We start from the raw sequence: 20,838 nt of genomic DNA on the forward strand, positions 1-20,838 counted from the left end.
TCTTCGCTTATATTTAGCCAATATTGATCAGAGTTACCTTGTCCTATGGATATCTACACAGTTATAAAATTGGCACGGTGGTGTAAGCTTACACGAAACACAGACCTTATTTTAAGTGAATCTAAAAATATCCTATGGAATAAATGAAGGAACCGCTTTTCAGATTTTGCTAGAAGGTGTCATGGGAATTATGACTCGCACTTTGGTCGTCAATTCTTACCATGCCCATTATTAAAATAGGATTTCCTGCATATAGAAATTAAAGTTTTTGTTTTCAACATTCATTACAGGTAACTTAAACTCTATTTTTATTCAAACAGTTGAGAGTATTTGTCTCCTAAGCAGACTCTTCAGTATCATTGTCACTTCAGAGCTGTGTGTGTGTATTTATGTATTATATTAAGTTAAAATAAAAGTGTTCATTGTTCATTCAGTATTGTTGCAATTGTCATTATTACAAAAATGTATGTGTGTGTATGATATATTTATATAAAACATTTTTTTTAAATATAAATCGGTATCGGCTTTTTTTTGTCCTCCAATAATCGGTATCGGTATCGGCATTGAAAAAATCATAATCGTTCGACCTCTAATCCACAGCATGAGACTTTGAATGACAGTATGTATTTAAAATCAAGATAATCAATTTGAGTTTACTTTGACTGCTATGTGGGAATCCATTGATGAATCTGAAACAAAGAATTTGTAAGTTACAAATATTGGTTATTTTGATGGATATGTGTTACCTGAAGCTAAGGCCTTTGCCTCGGTTGAAGGGACTTTGTGGACTTTACTAGCCCTGTACACATAGCTTCCCTCCAACACCTTAAAGTCCCGATGCCGAGTTACCTCGGTGTACACCAGCATTTTAACCAGCTGACCTGAACAAACACACAAGCACAGGATAACACTACAAGAATAACCCTGACTCACAGTTAAGTTCGTTCTGAGGTGTCTGTCCTATATCTGAGAGTTATAAGAAAGATCAGGAAACCTTTTTTTGTTGTGTTTTTGGTATTTAACCCCTTATTTTAGGCACTAAACTATCTCCATACTTCCATTCATTTTTTAAATTGGTACCCGGCTACCTTCAGATTAGTTTTGTGATTCTTGTGCTCGTAGAGCAAAACAACTGACATGTACATTACAGACTCACCTTTCCATAGAGGGACCATATTAGTGTGTAGCCCAAACTGTTCAGATGCTACAGACAGAAGTTGGCAGATCGGCTGTATTGTCCCGTGATCCTTGTGGGGGTCGTAGAGCAAAACGTGAGTCTCCATCTTTCCATAATAGTTTGTAGGCTGTTCGTATGCTACAGACGTTTTCATGAGAATACCGATTTTTGGGGATGTCTCATGGTCTGACAAACACCACTCTAGCTGTGCCACCTTTCACTGCAGATACGGAAGGGCGACATAGGCGGATGCAGTGGATTGAGACGTAGACCATGCAAAAAAATAAATCTCTATTTTAAATTGATGTATTTCGATGGGGATTTTGTATTGTGATAATTAGAAGCGAAACACTAAGTCAGTGAATTTAGTGGAAACCTGCTCATTTGTAACAAGCATGGTAACAAGCATTCATTGCTACACTGCTGTAATTGTGGGGCTTGCACAGCAAGAGCCCCATCTTAGATATTCAACATATCTCTTCTTATTCTTTAGCACTCTACTCCTCCTACACCGTTTAAATTAGATGGAATATATGTCTACTTCTCTGCTATTCATATCTGGTCGCGGAATCAAAATATTCACTAGGGATCTTACGCTACAGCTGTTTTAGTAACTGCATTACCACATCTTCTTCCAACTTTTCCCCCAAAAACGGAAGTTTTCACCACTAACGCAACAAGTTAGAGAAAAATGTTACAAGGTATGAAATCTTCACCTACTTCTCTGCTTGTCAAATCCGAAATCGGATAAGAAATCGTGTGTACCAATCTGTAACTAGAGCCGTTTTAGTAACCAATCGCCTTCTCTCTTTCTAGCTGCTGTAAATCATGTCAGAAACCAGCAGATTAATTATTTTCCATACAACTGCCGTTTGGACCACTAACCCAACAAGTTAGAAAAAAATATTGCTCGGATATTCTCAGACACAGAGAGCAAACATTATGAGAGTGAAGAGAATAACCACAATTACAGACCACAACAACACAAATATTGACCATTCAACAACTGAACCATAACTACAGACTAGATCCACACAACTACGGACCAAAACAACTGACCACAAAAACAAAACTGCTTACCATATCTAGTGACCACAACCACACAAATTCTGACCACACAACTACTGATCACTCATCTACTGACCACAACCACACATCTAGTGACCAAAACCACACAACTACTGATCACAACCACTCAACTTTTGACCCTTACAACTATTGACCACAACTACTGATGTAAACCACACAACTTCTAACCACAACCACATAACTACTGACTATCGGTGGGAATTAAAAATGATTTCACTATTTTAATAATATAATCAAAGTACAACATTTTAAACTTATGAAGAGCAAACCCCACAACTTTACTTGTAAAGTTACCATGTAGTTACATATCACTACAATGTAACTATGAGTTGTCACAGTTAACTACAACACTTGTTAGTGTAATTACACTGTAATAAGGACCCCTTACAATGAAGAGTTACCATCATGTCTTTTGTTAATTTATCCAGTGGATTGAGTCCCTATTCTGACAGCCGGTCAGCTCTTCGTCCTGTGTGTCTTCCTGCTCACCATCACCTCTGGCTGGATCTTCTATCGCTCCCTGGTGGCTGATTGCAATGGCTGTGATGGTAGATCAGCACTCCTACTCAAAGATACTTCATAAATACAGCCCCAGTTCTCCAGTTCTTGCATGATAATCATGTGAGATCCATTGTCTTGTCACCTCATTTTACCAAACACTCCTAGTAGACTGTGCCATAGCCTAATGACAGACCCCTCAGGAATGTAAATATAGTGAAAATGGGCATAATGGGCATAATGTGAGGCACGATCCAACGATGTAAAAAGTAAAGCACACAGTATGTTACAAAAAGCCATATTTGCACGTTGAAACAATAGTGTTGACCAAGTCCGGCAATCACACCAAAGACCTAGAATCTAAGACCTATTTGTCTTGAGTGCTGGGAACTCAGTACGGACAGATTATGGAAGCAGAACTCATTTTTGTTCTTTGCAATGGCAAATTATCTTTTACATATAATTTAAAACAAAAATGTACCATATGTATTTTGCTTGTATCTGTATCAACATCTGCCATCATCCAGTTCCCATTAACTGTCTCAAGAATCTTAAAGTTAGTTATTACACACAGATACAACATTTCCATATGTGTTAAACTAAGTGTTCAAAAATTGTCCATGTGGGTTTTTATGAATAGATGCACATGGGGTTTTATATGAAGCACATTTATTTCAAAAATGTTATGCCTGTGCATAAATCAAAAATTACAAAAGAATCATAAAGACTATGGGTCACAGTGTATAGGTACCCCTCCCTGATTGGCTGTGGTAATGTTCCTCAGTTCAGTGGGCAGGGCTCAAGCACTTAATTGGCAGGTATGACACAACAATAGATCCCCTGTGGTGTATTCACGAAGAACAAAAACAGATCAAAAACGGGGAGGGACCTACCTGAATTTGTCCATTAGAAATTAAGTTTCCGTTGCAAAACGTTTTGGACTAATGATTACACCTCTGGCTGACTACATCAGTTACATGGCCGTACAGGTTCAGAAGGGAAATGTTGATATGGCAGATTCACTCATGTACAAGTACAAAAAAAGCATTTCCATAACCCCATCATCAACATTGAATACTGACAAAACCATGACTATTTAACTTGTTTTGCTTTAAGACAGAAAATTAAAAGCATTACACCTTTAGTAAAAACTGGTGAGCACAGTCTTTTTTGGAGCAAAGGGGGGAATAGACCTAATTTCTTATCTTCTATCGTTCCCCTTGTACCCAGTGGGAGGCCGTGTCCCTCACGCCTTCCCTCCTTTTACAGTAGGAGGCATTTATGTCTCTGCTTCCCCCGCCGGGCCTGTAGCGCCGCCCTCGTGGCCATCTCAAACACTTCCCTCACCCCATCCTTGCTCTTTGCGGAGCACTCCATGTAGCCGAAGGCACTGATCCGGTTCGCCATGTCACGCCCCTCCTCTGGCTTCACAGGCTCCTGAGAGGGGTGGGGGGGTCAGAATGTGGAGCCAGGAAAGCCACATATTGATCTTCTGAGAATTGTGTGTGTGTGTGTGTGTGTGTGAGAGAGAGAGATTGAGAGAGAGACTGACTGTACCTGCTTCATCTTGGCTAGCTCTCTGCGGGTGTGCTCGTCGTTACGCAGGTCCTTTTTGTTGCCCACTAGGATAATGGGAACGTTAGGGCAGAAGTGTTTGACTTCTGGAGTCCACTTCTCCGGGATGTTTTCTAAACAAGGGGGAAGGGCAGAAGTCAAGGCCAGTAGGAGTTAGCGAGAGCAAACTTCTTCAGCATACTAATCAAGGCTGTCCAGTAGGGCTGGGCGATATGACGATATATATCGTGTGACGATAGAAAAATGTCTATCGTTTCATATTATGCTCTATCGTTTATTTAGTTGTCGCAAATCACACTCTTTACGGCAATATTTTTAGTCAATTGGACGACGCTTTGTGTTTGTAAATTTGCAACAAACAAACATGGAAGAGAGTGAACGTGGCACAGAGCACGGAGACACGGAGCTCGTACCTAAAAGAGGGGCAACTTAGGTCGCATGGACGTGGTTTGGGTATGAAAAGTCTGACACGTACCAGAAAACCGTCCTCTGCAAAATATGGCGCAGGCCGGTCTCGACAACAGGCTCAAACACCATTAACCTCTTTTACGACCTACGCAAGAATCATGTGAAACAGTACGGAGAGAGTCCACGGTGAGACGCAAAAATGTAGTAGAGTGCTCAAAACAAACCCCCCGACTCAGACGTTGCAAGAGGCTTTTGCCCACGGCACACCATATGGCAAAGAATCACGAAGATGGAAGGAGACAACAGCTGCCTTTACAACTTACATCTGCAAAGACATTGCCCCAATTTACACGGTCGATAAACGGGGGTTTCGTGGGTTGGTGTGAACACTCGACCCAAGGTACCAAATGCAAATTGATATGTGACACGTATTAATGCCAAAAAAACATGCAAAACAGGCAAGCCCCCAAAAATATATATATTATTTTGTTTGCAACTATAGTTGAATTGTTTTCTATTTACTTTTAGATTTTATACATTCATTTTTTATTACATGCTTTATTGAACATTTGCCCAGGTTCAAAACAAAATAATCAAACATGAGTAAGTACCTTTTTATTTGTTGAGTATAATTAAAAATGTAATAAGAAATAGGCCTTTACATGTGGTCATTTTATATAAACTATTTATTCATTTAATTTAAAAGTTAATGTGCTATATCGTGATATATATCGTGATATGTATCGTTACCGGGATATGAAATGACCTATATCGGGATGTGAGATTTTGGCCATATCACCTAGCCCTACTGTCCAGGTCAAAGTCCTCTGATTGTGGATGTAAGTGTGTTTTCCAATTCTGTCAAAGCTCTGTCACCAAAACAAGACCCGGTGTCACAAAAGTGAATGTGTATAAGTCTGCACAGTTGTATTGATGTCTGACAGAATTGGTATGTGTGGGTGTCTGTACGCGTAGCGACATAAATACTCACCCAAACTGTCGGGGCTATCAATGGAGAAGCACATGAGGATGACATCAGTATCTGGGTAAGAGAGGGGACGGAGCCTATCATAGTCCTCCTGGCCTGCTGTATCCCATAGTGCCAACTCAACCTGTCAAAGGATTTCAAGAGACATCAACCAACTGTGCCCAACTTCCCAGATAAATACAGTGTATTTGACCTATTATGAAACAATTTAGAGGCATGATGCAGATTGCAGAATGGCCAATCCACATTTAATCATAGGAAAAGTCAGCAATACGAAATAATTACACACAGCTGGGCAACTTACTGCTTAGAAAAATCAATTGAAACAAAATGTGATATCTGCCAACATTGTCTGCCACTATTGGCGCTTACCAATTTGGGAAAGCCTCGAGTGAGGTTGCAAATTGGGAGGAGCCAGTAGTGACTGTTGGCAGATTTTAATTATGTTAATTCTCATTGATCGTCCTGCTTTGTATGATAAATGTAATTTACAGCGAGAGAAATACAGGTTGAAAAAAACTAAGGGAGAAGACATTACCTGTTTGCTGTCGACCTCAATGTCGGCGACATAGTTCTCGAAGACAGTGGGCACGTAGACCTCGGGGAACTGGTCTTTACTGAATACGATGAGCAGACAGGTCTTCCCGCACGCTCCGTCTCCCACTATGACCAGTTTCTTTCGGATGGCTGCCATGACTGAACAAACGAGAGAGAATGTTGAGACAGACATAAATACATTACAGATCAAAAAGTTGGAGCATGGATGGTACTGGCAACAGATGTTTTCAAGTCCTGCATGGGCCTCATATTACGTAGTTAATAGTTACAGTATGTTAGCTGTAGCCCATTCATAGGCACCAACTCCCTTAGAGTGCATATAGATGTAGGTATCTTCTTCCTGGGGGACTTGTTAAGAGCCTGGACACTTGCTCAAAATGCTCACACGCATCGCTTGCGGTACGGTTTTGGAAACATTATGAACGTATCTTTTATATCAGCGACAAAAAATAAATAAAAAGGATAAATTATTACACACCTTCATAGGGTTAGAGTTCCCACGTGATCATATCTCCATGTTACATAACTTGTTTATCGAAAACAGACAGAAGAGACCACCTGTGCACCTGTGTGTAAGCATAACTGGGGAGGAAGTGTAGTCCGTCAACTGGAAGCACTGCCAATCTGCTAACATTATAGTAAGTGCATCTTTTTTTACTTTAAATATTTCCCCCCCTCGCCGATATGAAAGATAAGGGCCAAATGCAGGGCTCTAAAGTGCGCCCAATTTGGTCTCATATGCGACTAAATATGTTTCTGTGCAACCAAGAGTTTTATTTTGGGAGCACTGTGCAACTATGAAAAAAATCTCCCAGATAGCCTTATCATTATTACAACTTCGCTGTGCCGTTGTTTCCGAGTTCCCTAGAGAAACAAGCGAGTGCAGATCCATTAGCGTCATTGTTGCACCATTACTACAGCGAACACGGTTTGCTTCTAGCTCTACCAGGTCAAAAGACTGGCGCACCATTTTTATCTTCCTAAAGCTGATCGCCAGAACCGCATTTTACATTCAGAAACCATGTCGTGGACCGTTCTAAAACCACTCGCGCGTCGACGTCATTAACCATTTGTTTAGACTTTGTTCAGTCATGTTACCTCGTTGTCTAGCTAGCTAAGAACCTGGTAACTTTATCAGTTTATCCAAACATTTGGCGGCACATAAAGGAAATGGGATAGCTTCTTCAGGAGATCAATGGTAATAGCAATGAATGAATGACAGATCTCTTGCATTTAATCATCCCAAACCTGACGTTTATAAAGAGACAGTGTACAATTTTCAATGTAATGCATCGGGGGCTCCCAAGTGGCGCAGCAGTCTAAAGCACTGCATCTCAGTGCTTGAGGCGTCACTACAGTCCCCGGTTCGAATCCAGGCTGTATCACAACCGGCCGTGATTGGGAGTCCGATAGGGTGGCGCACAATTGGCCCAGCGTCATGTCCGGGTTTGGCTGGTGTAGGCCGTCATTGTAAATAAGAATTTGTTCTTAACCGACTTGCCTAGTTAAATAAAAAATAAAAAATAGGACAAGAGCTTTTACACAATATAGAAACCTAATATTTTACAACTGACGTATTTACAGTGTTATATATTAGTTTCTAGGGCACAACATGTGCTTCAAAAGTAGCTAGAATTCCTTTAACCTGTAGCTCAATCAAAAAAAGTATTTTCTGGTGCACCTAAATTTTATGTTGTACTTCTAACTTTTTTTAAATTGGGAACACCTGTGCTACACTAACATTTTAAATTTAGCCGATTAATTAGGGCCGATTTCATGTTTTCATAACAATCGGTAATCTGCATTTTTGGACGCCGAATTTGGCCGATTACATTGCAATCCACGAGGAGACTGCGTTGCAGGCTGACCACCTGTTACGCGAGTGCAGCATCAAAAGGACCTTGTGGCTGCAAGGAGCCAAGGTAAGTTGCTAGCTAGCATTAAACTTATAAAAAACAATCAATCTTAACAATCACTAGTTAACCTAGTAATATCATCAACCATGTGTAGTTAACTAGCTTGTCCTGCGTTGCATTTAATCAAAGCGGTGCCTGTTAATTTACCATCTAATCACAGCCTACTTCAACTTCGCCAAACTGGTGATGATTTAACAAAAGCACATTCGCGAAAAAAAGCACAATCATGGCACCAATGTACCTAACCATGAACATCAATGCCTTTCTTAAAATCAATACACAAGTATATTTTTTAAAACCTGCATATTTCGTTAAAAGAAATTAATGTTAGCAGGCAATATTAACTAAGGAAATTGTCACTTCTCTTGCGTTCTGTGCAAGCAGAGTCAGGGTATATGCAGCAGTTTGGGCTGCCTGGCTCGTTGCGAACTGTGTGAAGACCATTTCTTCCTAACAATGAATTTGCCAGAATTTTACTAAATTATGACATAACATTGAAGGTTTTGTTTTCGAAATGATAGTTTCCGGATTTGACCATATTAATGACCTAAGGCTCGTATTTCTGTGTGTTTATTATATTATAATTAAGTCTATGATTTGATATTTGATAGAGCAGTCTGACTGAGCGGTGGTAGGTAGCAGCAGGCTCGTAGGCATTCATTCAAACAGCACTTTCCTGCGTTTGCCAGCAGCTCTTCGCAATGCTTGATGCACTGTTTATGACAAGCCTATCAACTCCCGAGGTTAGGCTGGCAATACTATAGTGCCTATAAGAACATCCAATAGTCAAGGTATATGAAATACAAATAGTAGAGAGAGAAATAGTCAAATAACTACAACCTAAAACTTCTTAACTGGGAATATTGAAGACTCATGTTAAAAGGAACCACCAACTTTCATAAGTTCTCATGTTCAGAGCAAGGAGCAAGCTGAGCAAGCTTTTTTAACATGGCACATATTGCACTTTTACTTTCTTCTCCAACACTGTTTTTGCATTATTTAAACCAAATTGAACATGTTTCATTATTTATTTGAGACTAAATTGATTGTAGTTATTATATTAAGTTAAAATAAGTGTTCATTGTTCATTCAGTATTGTTGTAATTGTCATTATTACAAATATATATATAGAAAACTGCCGATTAATCGGTATCGGCTTTTTTTGGTCTTCCAATAATCGGTATCGGTGTTGAAAAATCATAATCGGTCAACCTTCATTATTGCCATTGCTAACACAGTGTTGAAATTATAGCTAACCACTGAAAACCCAATGGAAAGAAGGGTTTGAGAGCTATGTTAGCGGTAGCCCAATATTGGATGAATGTTACTCCTTTGTCCAAGGACCTTACATGTTCTGTTAAAAGGGAGAATTGGCTCCAATAGCCAAAACAGCCAAATACTCCATACTGAAACGATTCTCAATTGCAGCACAGTTCTAGAAACATAAACCCCTCTACTTTCATATCATATCAAAATAATTTCACAAATAAAAAATAAAAAATTGCAGCAGACTATTTTTCAGTGAGAACAAGTTTGTGGCGTCTGTCTTCTGTTTACACACAAGTGTTCGGGGACGCAGATAGCTAATTAGCACGGGTAGTCCACTGTCTTCCGTCTGTTTTCCATAAAACAAGCGCTATAACATGGAAATATGGCCGTGTGGGAACCCTAACACTATGAAAAGGTGTGTATCAATTTATTTATTTTTTATTATTATTATTATTATTATTTTTATTATTATTTTTCGCCAATATGAAAGGCTCTTATGCTTCCAAAACCATACCGCAAGCGGTGTGTTAATGTTCAGACTGAACATCATTGCTCTTAACAAAACTCCCCCCTACAGATGACACCTTCTTCCAATGACTCTTAGCTACACTATATATACACAAAAGTATGTGTACACCCATTGAAATTAGTGGATTTGGCTATTTCAGCCACATCCGTTGCTGACAGGTGTATAAAATCAAGCACATTGCCATGCAATCTCCATAGACAAACATTGACAGTAGAATGTCCTTACTGAAGAACTGCGACTTTCAACATGGCACTGTCATAGGATGCCACCTTTCCAACAAGTCAGTTCTAAAAATGTTTGCCCTGCTAGAGCTGCCCTTGTTAACTGTAAGTGCTGTTATTGTGAAGTGGAAACTTCTAGGAGCAACAGCGGCTTAGAAGCAAAGTGGTAGGCCACACAAGCTCACAGAACAGGCCCGCCGAGTGCAGAAGCACATAAAAATATTCTGTCCTCTGTTGCAACACTCACTACCGACTTCCAAACGGCCTCTGGAAGCAACGTCAGCACAAGACCTGTTTGTCGGGAACTTCATGAAATGGGTTTCCATGGCCGAGCAGCCGCACACAAGACTAAGATCACCATGCGCAATGCCAAGCGTCGGCTGGAGTGGTGTAAAGCTCGCCACCATTGGACTTTGGAGCAGTGGGAACGCGTTCTCTGGAGTGGCGAATCACGTGTCAACATCTGGCAGTCCAACGGACGAATCTGGGTTTGAAAGATGCCAGGAGAGCACTACCTGCCCCAATGCATAGTGCCAACTGTAAAGTTTGGTGGAGGAGGAATAATGGTCTGGGGGTGTTTTTCCTGGTTCGGGCTAGGCCCCTTAGTTCCAGTGAAGGGAAATCTAAACACCACAGCATACAATGACATTCTAGACGATTCTGTGCTTTCACATGTGGTAACAGTTTGGGGTAGGCCCTTTCCTGTTTCAGCATTACAATGCCCCTGTGCACAAAGTGAGGTCCATACAGAAATGGTTTGTCAAGATCAGTGTGGAAGACCTTGACTGGCCTGCACAGAGCCCTGACCTCAACCCCATCAAACACCTTTGGGATAAACTGGAATGCTGACTGCGAGCCAGGCCTAATCGCCCCAACATCAGTGCCCAACCTCACTAATGATCTTGTGGCTGAATGGAAGCAAGTCCCTCCAGCAATGTTCCAACATCTAGTGGAAAGCCTTCCAAAAAGAGTGGAGGCTGTTATAGCAGCAAACGGGGACCAACTTCATATTAATGCCCAAGATTTTGGAATGAGATGTTAGACGAGCAGGTGTCCACGTACTTTTGTTCATGTAATGTATTGAGTCATGATCAGGGGATATGTTAGCTGTAGCTATCTTTGTAGCAGTGGTGGAACTGTATTTTTAAATGAAATAACGGGATGAAATAAAGGGACAGCTCTCACTTCAAAATATTAATTTGTCAAAATCATTGATTAATTAATATGATCAAATAGGTCTCCTGTAGGATTTGTGATCTGGAACAACACAGCTAGACATTGTCTAATGTTATGAAAACACTAAGGGTACTTTTTAGATTTAGATTATTTTAATTCATTCGGGAACATAAGACTCAGATGAAAATGTATCGATTGTGCATATTTGAATGTCAATCAGAATAACATTAGTTAACGCAGCTAAAGTAGTTAGCTAATTGAGTGGGATATGAAATCAAGATAACGAGCAAGCTAATATATTGTAACGAACTTGGAAATCGACTCTGCCGTTATAGCATGCTTTTGCGGCACAGTCGATAGCGCGCTGGACTTCGGGTTAGAAGGTCGAGGGTTCGAGACCTGCTCCCTGCCGTTTCATTACAGTATTATCTATCCCCCTCACAACAGTATTAACAGTTGGCTGACGGTGCAGCTAACTTATTGGCTTACCTACTTGATTAGCCACAAGATAAATAAAAAGTTAATGAATTAAATTAGTATTTACAATTACGGCCTACCAAAAGGCCTCCTGCGGGACGGGGATTAAAAGTACAAATATAGGACAAAACACACAACACTAAATAAAGAGAGACCTAAGACGACAACATAGTATGGCAGCAACCCATAACAACACAGCATGGTAGCAACTAGCTAGGCAACTAACAGAAGGGTTGTTACCCAGCTAGCTAACTTTACTAACAACTAACGTTAGATAATTTAGCTAGTTCTAGATAGCTCAACACGAAATAAAAATTGCTAGCTCGTAGCTGGTCAACACATGTGTTATTAATTTATGCGGCCATGTCTGATATTGCAGGGCACGAATACCACGTAAACAGCCCTAGCTAACTAACTAGTTAAGGTTATCGATGTGAATTTAAAATAACTAATTTGCCAACGATAGCTTGCTAGCGTATTAGATTAGCCTATCAGATGCGGAAGTGATGGGGTGGCTAGCTTGCTAACTGGCAAGGTTGAAGAGGAAAATACATTTAGACCTGGTTAGCTTTTAATGCACTTACAATAACTACGTTAGCTAGCTTTACTAACGTTACTGCATTATTGGTTTCTGAGTTATATTGGCAACATTTGTGTAATCCAATTAGGCTTACCTGGCCAATAGGTAGCTAGCTAGTTTGTTGTTTTCTTGATAATGTCTCGGTCTCACGCTTGACTAGTTAGGTGTTAGGCTAGTAGCTCCCAACTGTGTTTGAGGCGGCGCTCTGAAACAGACCGCGAGGAGGAGGTGCTTGACTCGGACTGCGTAGGACGAGTGGCAACTGAAAAATCTTTGATGACTCGGACAGCAAAGTCTGTGTACAGTCAGGGTTTCCTCCCTCTTTATGAACACTGACTGACGCCACACAGTTCCAAACATGGCTTCAACAGAGATGCCCTATTTCACCCCATCGTTCAGACTGCAACGGTGTGTTTATTTGTCACAAGAAAGATATACCTCCAGATGGACCTTGGCAAAAACACCAACAAATGAATTGATTCTCAAATAATCAATTTCCATGGTGATAATTATGATTATTAATAATAATGATCATAGTTAATTGATAATTATGATGAATGATAATTGCACTGATGGAGTATAAAGGTTTTTAAAAGTCCCTACTAAGAAATTAGTAAAGGTAGCCCGAGTGGCGCAGCGGTCTAAGGCACTGCATCTCAGTGCAAGAGGCGTCACTACAGTCACTGGTTTGAATCCAGGCTGTATCACATCTGGCCGTGATTGGGAGTACCATAGGGCGGCGCACAATTGGCCCAGCGTCGTCCAGGTTTGGCTGGGGTAGGCCGTCATTGTTAATAAGAATTTGTTCGTAACTGACTTGCCTAGTTAAATAAAAAAAGCCCTTGATCATGACTCTCAGTCAGTGTCCATAAAGAGGGAGGAAACCCTGACTGTTACATTACACCTCAATCAGTGGACAAAGGCTTCTTCTTCTTTGAGATTAGGTTAGCGGATCGCATCCAACGTTTAAGGTGCGTACACCGCCACCTACTGTACGGGAGTGTGAGGCCAGTCATGGCCTACCGAGTTTCAATTATTTTATTAGTCCTGTAAAGCCCTAGACATCAACCCCCCCCCCCCCCCAAACGCCAATCCCGTCCAGTCTCTATGAAGGAGTATTCGGCTGTTTTGGCTTCCAGAGCAAATTCTCCCTTTAAACAGAACATGTAAGGTCCTTGGACTAAGGCGTAATGTTAGGCTCCTTTACTCCAATATTTGGCTAGAGTCAAAGGCCTTGCATTCTTCTATCAATCACCTTTTTTTATAAAGCCCTTTTTACATCAGCAGATGTCACAAAGTGCTAATACAGAAACCCAGCCTTAAACCCCAAACAGCAAGCAATTCAGATATAGAGACACGGTGGCTAGGAAAAACTCCTTAGGAAGGCAGGAACCTAGGAAGAAACCTAAAGAGGAACCAGGCTCTGAGGAGTGGCCAGCCCTCTTCTGGCTGTGCTGGGTGGAGATTATAAGAGTACATGGCCAGATGTTCAAATGTTCATAGATCAAATCACATTTATTTGTCACATGCGCCGAATACAACAGTGAAATCCTTACAAGCCCTTAACCAACAATGCAGTTTTAAGAAAATAGCAAAAAAAAAAGTAAGAGATAAGAATAACAAATAATTAAAGAGCAGCAGTAAAAAACAAAAGCAGGGCTATATACAGGGGGTACCAGTACAGAGTACAGAGTACATTTTTATTTATTTTATTTATTTAATTTAACCTTTATTTAACTTGGCAAGTCAGTTAAAAACACATTCTTATTTACAATGACGGCCTAGGAACAGTGGGTTAACTGCCTTGTTCAGGGGCAGAAAGACATATTTTTACCTTGTCAGCTCGGGGATTCGATCTAGCAACCTTTTGGTTACTGGCCCAATGCTCTAACCACTAGGCTACCTGCGGGGGCACCGGTGGCATCGAGGTACTTGAAGTAATATGCACAGGTAGATAGAGTTATTAAAGTGACTATGAATAGATAATAACAGAGAGTAGCAGCAGCGTAGAAGAAGAGGGCAGTGCAAATAGTCTGGCCATTTGATTAGCTGTTCAGGAATCTTATGGCTTGGGGGAAGAAGCTGTTTAGAAGCCTCTTGGACCTAGACTTGGCACTCCGGTACCGCTTGCCGTCCGGTAGCAGAGAGAACAGTCTATGACTAGGGTGTCTGGAGTCTTTGACAATTTTTAGGGCCTTCCTCTGACACTGCCTGGTATAGAGGTCCTGAATGGCAGGAAGCTTGGCTCCGGTGATGTGCTGGGCCGTTCACGCACTACCCTCTGTAGTGCCTTGCGGTCGGAGACGGAGCAGTTGCCATACCAGGCAGTGATGCAACCCATCAGGATGCTCGCGATGGTGCAGCTGTAAAACCTTTTGAGGATCTGAGGACCCATGCCAAATATTTTCAGTCTCCTGAGGGGGAATAGGTTTTGCCATGCCCTCTTCACGACTGTCTTAGTGTGTTTCGACCATGTTAGTTGGTTGGTGATGAGAACTTCAAGGAACTTGAAGCTCTCAACCTGCTCCACTACAGCCCCGTCGATGAGAATGGGGGAGTGCTCGGTCCTCTTTTTCCTGTAGTCCACAATCACCTCCTTTGTCTTGATGACATTGAGGGAGAAGTTGTTGTCATTGAACCACACTGCCAGGTCTCTGACCTCTTCCCTATAGGCTGTTACATTGTTGTAACGGTGATCAGGCCTTCCACTGTTGTGTCATCGGCAAACTTAATGAAATTATGGTGTAGGAGTCGTGCCTGGCCGTGCAGTCATGAGTGAACAGGGAGTACAGGAGGGGACTGAGCACGCACCGCTGAGGGGCCCCCGTGTTGAGGATCAGTGTGGCGGATGTGTTGTTACCTACCCTTACCACCTGGGGGCAGCCGGTCAGGAAGTCCAGGATCCAGTTGCAGAGGGAGGTGTTTAGTCCCAGGGTCCTTAGCTTATTGATGAGCTTTGAGGGCACCATGGTGTTGAACGCTGAGCTGTAGTCAATGAATAGCATTCTCACATAGCTGTTCCTTTTGTCCAGGTGTGAAATGGCAGTGTGGAGTGCAATGAAGATTGCATCATCTGTGGATCTGTTGGGGCGGTTTGCAAATTGGAGTGGGTGCTTGTAAGTGCTTTAATGTGTTTGGACCACAGGAAAAGTTGCTGCTGCCTTGGCAACAGCAAATGGGGATCCCTAATGAATACAAATACACCTACAAATTTCGAGTCTCATAGCAAGGAGTCTGAATACCTATGTAAATAAGGTATTTCTGTTTTTATTATTTATACATTTGCAAACATTTCTAAAAACCTGTTTTCACTTTGTCATTATGGGGTATTGTGTGAAGATTAATGAGGAAAAAATGATTTTATACATTTTAGAATAAGCCTGTAACATAACAATATGTGGAAAAAGTGAAAGGGTCTGAATACTTTCTGAATGCACCGTACATCATTGGTACCATAGCATACATACAAAAGATGTGATAGACAACTCATTTTGAATTATTGGAAACAGCTCGCTAAACAATGGTTGACAATAAGTTCAGCCTGTCTGTAATGCTTCACAATGCTATGTGTGTATGTTATGCACATATGTGTCTGTGTTTGTATGTGTGTCTGTTTGTATGTGTGTGTGTGTTTGTTTGCCCCTCTTTGTGTGTGTGTGTGTGTGTGTGTACAGTCTGTCCTCTTTTCGTGTATTAATGACCATTGCTCTGGCTCTAATCCTGATAAGAGGCTTTCTTAGCACTAGTCAAATTCACCTCTTGGAAACCAACTCAGGCATAATGTTCCATGGAAATGCTCCCAGCAATAGGCTTAATGCTAATAATTTCCCCATGTGACTGTTTACGAAACCTGTTTACACAAAACACAAAACACATAGATTTTTGATAAATAATAAAAATCTTACAATATCAAGATCACTCGCTGTTTTTTCACCAGCATCCTTCCATCTGTGATAGATGACATGGAGTACTGCAGCAAAGTGTAAGAACGGTTTTATTATTATTATACCTAAAATTCCTGTTCATTCCTGCTGAAGTAATTCCTCTTTTTTCCTGGCTACTGCTACTCTGTAACAGTCTGTTAGTGATGGTTTACAATAGATCATGGGTCAGACAAAAGACGTAGAAGAGACATAATTTTTTTTACTATAAAAGAGATTTGAAACAATAGAGACAAAATCCATAAAATGTAATTATATTAATATTAAAGTAAACAGTATAAATGGTGTCTGGTTCATGGATGTCTGTACGAGCAGCCCAAGGCCCAGTGAGACTTTATAGTCCTACTCTTCCAAAGGCAACACTGCACTTTGCTTTCCACGCTCCACTGTCCAGCTGAGCTGAGTCAGAAGCTATCTCTGACCCTATAAGCATAAGGTCCTAACCTTTAACCCTCACTGGGAGGTCCCTGGGCCTCCTGTGTGCCCTTCCTTGGGCAGGGATGGCTGCCAGAGGACCCTCATACCTGGAAAGGGTAGTCCTGCAGGTAGCGCACCAGTGGGCGTGGCAGGGGCAGCTGGTCAATGCAGTCGATTTGGCAGTTGATGGTGAGGCGTGTGAGGTGCTGGAGAGAGGGGAAGGCCTGTGGCAGGGGACGCATCAGCTTGAGCAGTACTGCATTGTCCTTCGCTGAGGGCTGGGAAGGGCTGGGTTTGGCATTAGGTTTTGGAGGGCCCTCTGACTCCACTCTCTTGCCCTGTTGTGTCTGGCCTGAGCCAACGTAGTGTTGCACCAGGCTGCAGACGTCAGGGAAGGACAGCAAGTGAGGGGGGCCTGGGGAGCTGGAATCCAGCCAGAAGTGACCCCCACTGTACTCTATGCGTACGTTGGTGGGGCCACAGGCCGTCTTCACTGACAGAGTCAGCATGTAGAGAGGGTGGCTGCTGTCGCGTACCAGGAAGGTTCCCACTGACACCTTCAGGAGAGCGTCTCGAGCCTCTCTGGCTGAAATGGACCCCCAGTACCAACCTGGAGGCAGAAACAGACCCACATGTTACTATTGTGTCCCATATTATCTCCATTACATGCAGACTTTAACGCTGAAACACACACACATGCTTACACATATAAACATACACACATACACATAAGGGTGGGGTGGGGGGGGGTGCTAGTAGGCATACCTGAGTTCTGCAGGTACTGGAAGGTGGTGGTGATGCAGCAGAGGTCCTCTGTAGGGTCATAGAGAGGGGCAGTTGGGTTCTGACAACACAAATCTCCTCTCTCACCATAATTCTGCTGTATGCTGCTCATCATCCTAGCAATCATATCCGAAGGTGGCCCTCGCAACAGAGCCCTGAGGTAGGAGGAAAGAATCTATAATTTTGTGCCTGGATTGGATAGGTTATAACACAGTAGTTGCTATGGAGACAGAAACATATGTCACATCTAGGGGTGGCAAAAGGATTGTGATTTCCACCCCACAATGTTGTCATATAAGTAGTATGATATTCACAGATTTTCACCAGTCACGATTTTCCCATCAAACACAAAGCAAGCTGCATGAGCACTTTTTCCGCCCTAGTCTTCCATAACTTGGCAAATGGTGGTATATGAACCCTTAGGAGGCACTTTGTTAAACTGTCAGCAGAGGCCCGAAGGCACTGATGCTGCTATAACATAAATAACATAAAATGTGGGGAATGTGTAAAGAAGATGATTTTCCTCCTTTCTTTATCAACTTTGACTTAACCATGTGCCTTTATGTTAACCATGTGTAGTGAAAAAGAAAAGCGGCACACTCTAGGTACTCAGATGCAATAATTTAATAACCAAAGTAATAACCAACGTTTCGACAGCCTTGATGTCTTCATCAGGGTGTAATGACAAACACTGCAGGTCACTAGTTGATAGAGTTTGAAAGGGCACACAGGTGTCTGTAATCATGGCTGGCTGTGGCTTAATTTCATTGGTTGATTTACACATATAAATAGAACATATAAAAAGCATGAATGGATAACATATGATCATAGATACAATTTGGCTACATAGGCCTACAAACATTATTTACAATGGATAGCAAAAACATAAGAATCACAAGAATGGCTTCAGATCAAACTCTACGTTGAGACCGAATGTATCTTTAAATTAAAGATCCAGGCGGCTTCTCGATTTAACAATAAATTGTCAAGGTCACACCCTCTCCTAGGGATACCGATATAGCAAAGGCACAAAATAGAGAGTGGTTTGCTTCCAAAAAATGGCCCGTAACTGGATACGTCGAGTTTTTGCACCTAATAGGTGCTATGCTCAGATTCTTACTTTTTAGTTCGCGCTTCGTTTTACCCATATACTTTTTACAACCCTTGTTGTAAAGTTATAAGATACATTACTGCCTTAGTGAAGCACGTGACAACACCTTTGATTGACCTGTTTCCCTGTGTCACGTTCCTGACCTTATTTCCTTTGTTTTGTCTTTATTTAGTTGGTCAGGACGTGAGCTGGGTGGGTATAGTCTATGTTCTATGTTTCTAGGTTAGGTTTGTCTTATTGGCCTGATATGGTTCTCAATCAGAGGCAGGTGTTTTACATTGTCTCTGATTGGGAACCATATTTAGGTTGCCTGTTTTCACTATTGGTTTGTGGGTGATTGTTCCTGTTTGTGCGTTCATGTGTTCACTAGTTCAGGACTGTAGCTTCGTTGGTTTTCGTCTGTTTATTGTTTTTGTTCGTATTGAAAAAGTATTCCAATAAATATGGAAACGTGCTGCGCTTTGGTCCTCCTCTCTTTCCACCGACGAAAGACGTTACACCCTGTTTGGGGGTGTTTGAAGAATCTACATTTGTAAGTGTCATTGTATTGAGCGCAGCCATTACACTTGTGTATCCATCCGAGGAGCAAGGAGACGTTGTGCATTGGTAACCATATGTAGTTATCATCTTCATGGCTTAAAATTAATTGAGCACAGATTGAAAGCAATTGTATAAATAAATTATCAAAGAAATCATAATTATAGCTTCTCCAAAGGGGCTACACAACTAAAATAACGTTTAACAAAACGTTTAGGATCCAGGATTATTGCTAACCTATTATTATTACCTATATGATATACAAATAATATAGGTAACAAGGTCAAATCCCATGATGAATTCTTGACCCGAAATACCTTCAATTTTGCATGGAGAAAAAGTCCATCCACATTCAAACTTTCAGCCTAGGCTACAACTGTCACAGGCAGACATTTTTTTGACTATAGGCCTAATTTATAATCTTCGAATATGAACTCATATAAATCCTAAACACTTCATTCTCCTGGCTTTGTTCCACACTGTCTGGTACACAACGAATAAACTCTGTGCTGAATGTTCCTTAATTTCCTACATGTGATGTCAAAACGTGGCTACATTTGATTTTCTCAGCACAGCCAAATTGTGAAATTAAAATTAGTGCATGTAGCCTAATTGTGCCAACAACAAATTCAACTTACCTTTGAACACAAGAAATCATTATGAATCCAGTTTAAACATTTTGGCCTGTATGCTTCTACAATTATCCAATAAAGCCAGTGATTATTATATACTGTAGGAACAGTCACTGAGTTGACGTTGTCATGGCTCCAATAATCCAAAAAACAAAAGTAATCTCATTAACTAAATAGACTTTTCAGAATTTTTTCAAAATGTAAAATAATCCAAATGTATTTTGGTCATAACTATAAAATCTCCAACGTGTCAGTTTCAACCTCCGAAAAAATAGAGGGTGAAGTCCAGCGGAGTAATCCGCTCACCAGACACTGTTGTTATTCTATTCTATGGAAAGACGGAGAGAAAACGCCTCTCTTGTAAATTCAGTGTTGCGGGTTGACGGAAGTTCTAGGAATCTAATTCCAACAATGGCTTTGTATTTCAGCGCCGCAGCGGCAGGGGCCGCATCTGTCCTGTGCCCACCCTGTTTCGCGGAACTGCGCTGCGTTTCGATTTGCTCCGGCGCGTGCTCGAGTTTCCTTTTCAGCCTCGCGCCAGGGGTATGGAAGAGGCTCAGCTGGCATCACCAGTACGCCTAATGCGCAGCGGATGACTTCTAAGTAGATCACTTTCCAGGAAAGCTGACTGAAATTGACCTTAGCTGACTGAGCCTCCCCCTTATAATGCTCCGCCTTCCCTCATGTTTCATAGGCTACTGTTGATTCTTTAACTTTGTGATTACCGTTTGTAAACCTATTAATTGTTTAAATGAGTGTTTAGAAACAAATACGTCTCCAATTTTACTTCTTTAATTTATACGTTCTGTTTTACAGGACAAACAATCAACGATATGCAAGCATATCAGGTAGAGGAGGTTCATTTCCATTCAAAAAAATATTTCTCAGACATAATTTGACCTCATTCAGATTATCAATGTGGTATGTACAAACACACATTCACACACATTATTTTA

The 20,838-nt window shown here is 41.3% G+C and overlaps 2 protein-coding genes across 3 annotated transcripts in view; both read right to left on the reverse strand.

Moving 5' to 3' along the window:
- Positions 1-3,416: 3,416 nt before the first annotated feature.
- LOC139536138 (transforming protein RhoA-like) overlaps positions 3,417-20,838 on the reverse strand; it is a 93,052-nt gene continuing 75,630 nt past the window's right edge. The window contains exons 2-6 of one of the 2 annotated variants that reach the window (XM_071336357.1): positions 12,556-12,625; positions 6,274-6,431; positions 5,739-5,859; positions 4,322-4,452; positions 3,417-4,201 (exon numbers count right to left, since the gene is read on the reverse strand). In XM_071336357.1, coding sequence (XP_071192458.1) covers positions 4,028-4,201; positions 4,322-4,452; positions 5,739-5,859; positions 6,274-6,429 — 582 coding nt within the window. In that variant the 5' untranslated portion in view covers positions 6,430-6,431; positions 12,556-12,625 and the 3' untranslated portion in view covers positions 3,417-4,027. Of the gene's footprint in view, positions 4,202-4,321; positions 4,453-5,738; positions 5,860-6,273; positions 6,432-12,555; positions 12,886-20,838 lie in introns of those variants that run through there. The other variant, XM_071336356.1, reaches the window with a different exon arrangement.
- LOC139536129 (cytokine-inducible SH2-containing protein-like) lies at positions 15,692-20,356 on the reverse strand. The gene is made up of 3 exons (XM_071336337.1): positions 19,889-20,356; positions 17,585-17,757; positions 15,692-17,429 (listed from the first exon to the last, which is right to left on the reverse strand). The coding sequence occupies exons 1-3, from the start codon at positions 19,906-19,908 to the stop codon at positions 16,921-16,923; spliced, it is 702 nt and encodes a 233-aa protein (XP_071192438.1). The 5' UTR covers positions 19,909-20,356; the 3' UTR covers positions 15,692-16,920.

This window comes from Salvelinus alpinus, chromosome 12 (assembly GCF_045679555.1).
Source record: "Salvelinus alpinus chromosome 12, SLU_Salpinus.1, whole genome shotgun sequence".
Classification (NCBI taxonomy): Eukaryota; Metazoa; Chordata; class Actinopteri; order Salmoniformes; family Salmonidae; genus Salvelinus; species Salvelinus alpinus.

What these genes read in the sequence shown, in the direction of transcription:
- LOC139536129 (XM_071336337.1), bottom strand. Translation starts at nt 19,908, where the DNA reads ATGATTTCTTGTGTTCAAAG. An exon ending in ATGATTTCTTGTGTTCAAAG is followed by an intron (nt 17,758 to 19,888) that starts GTAAGTTGAATT and finishes CTCCTACCTCAG; the next exon opens with GGCTCTGTTGCGAGGGCCAC. An exon ending in CCAGTACCTGCAGAACTCAG is followed by an intron (nt 17,430 to 17,584) that starts GTATGCCTACTA and finishes TTCTGCCTCCAG; the next exon opens with GTTGGTACTGGGGGTCCATT.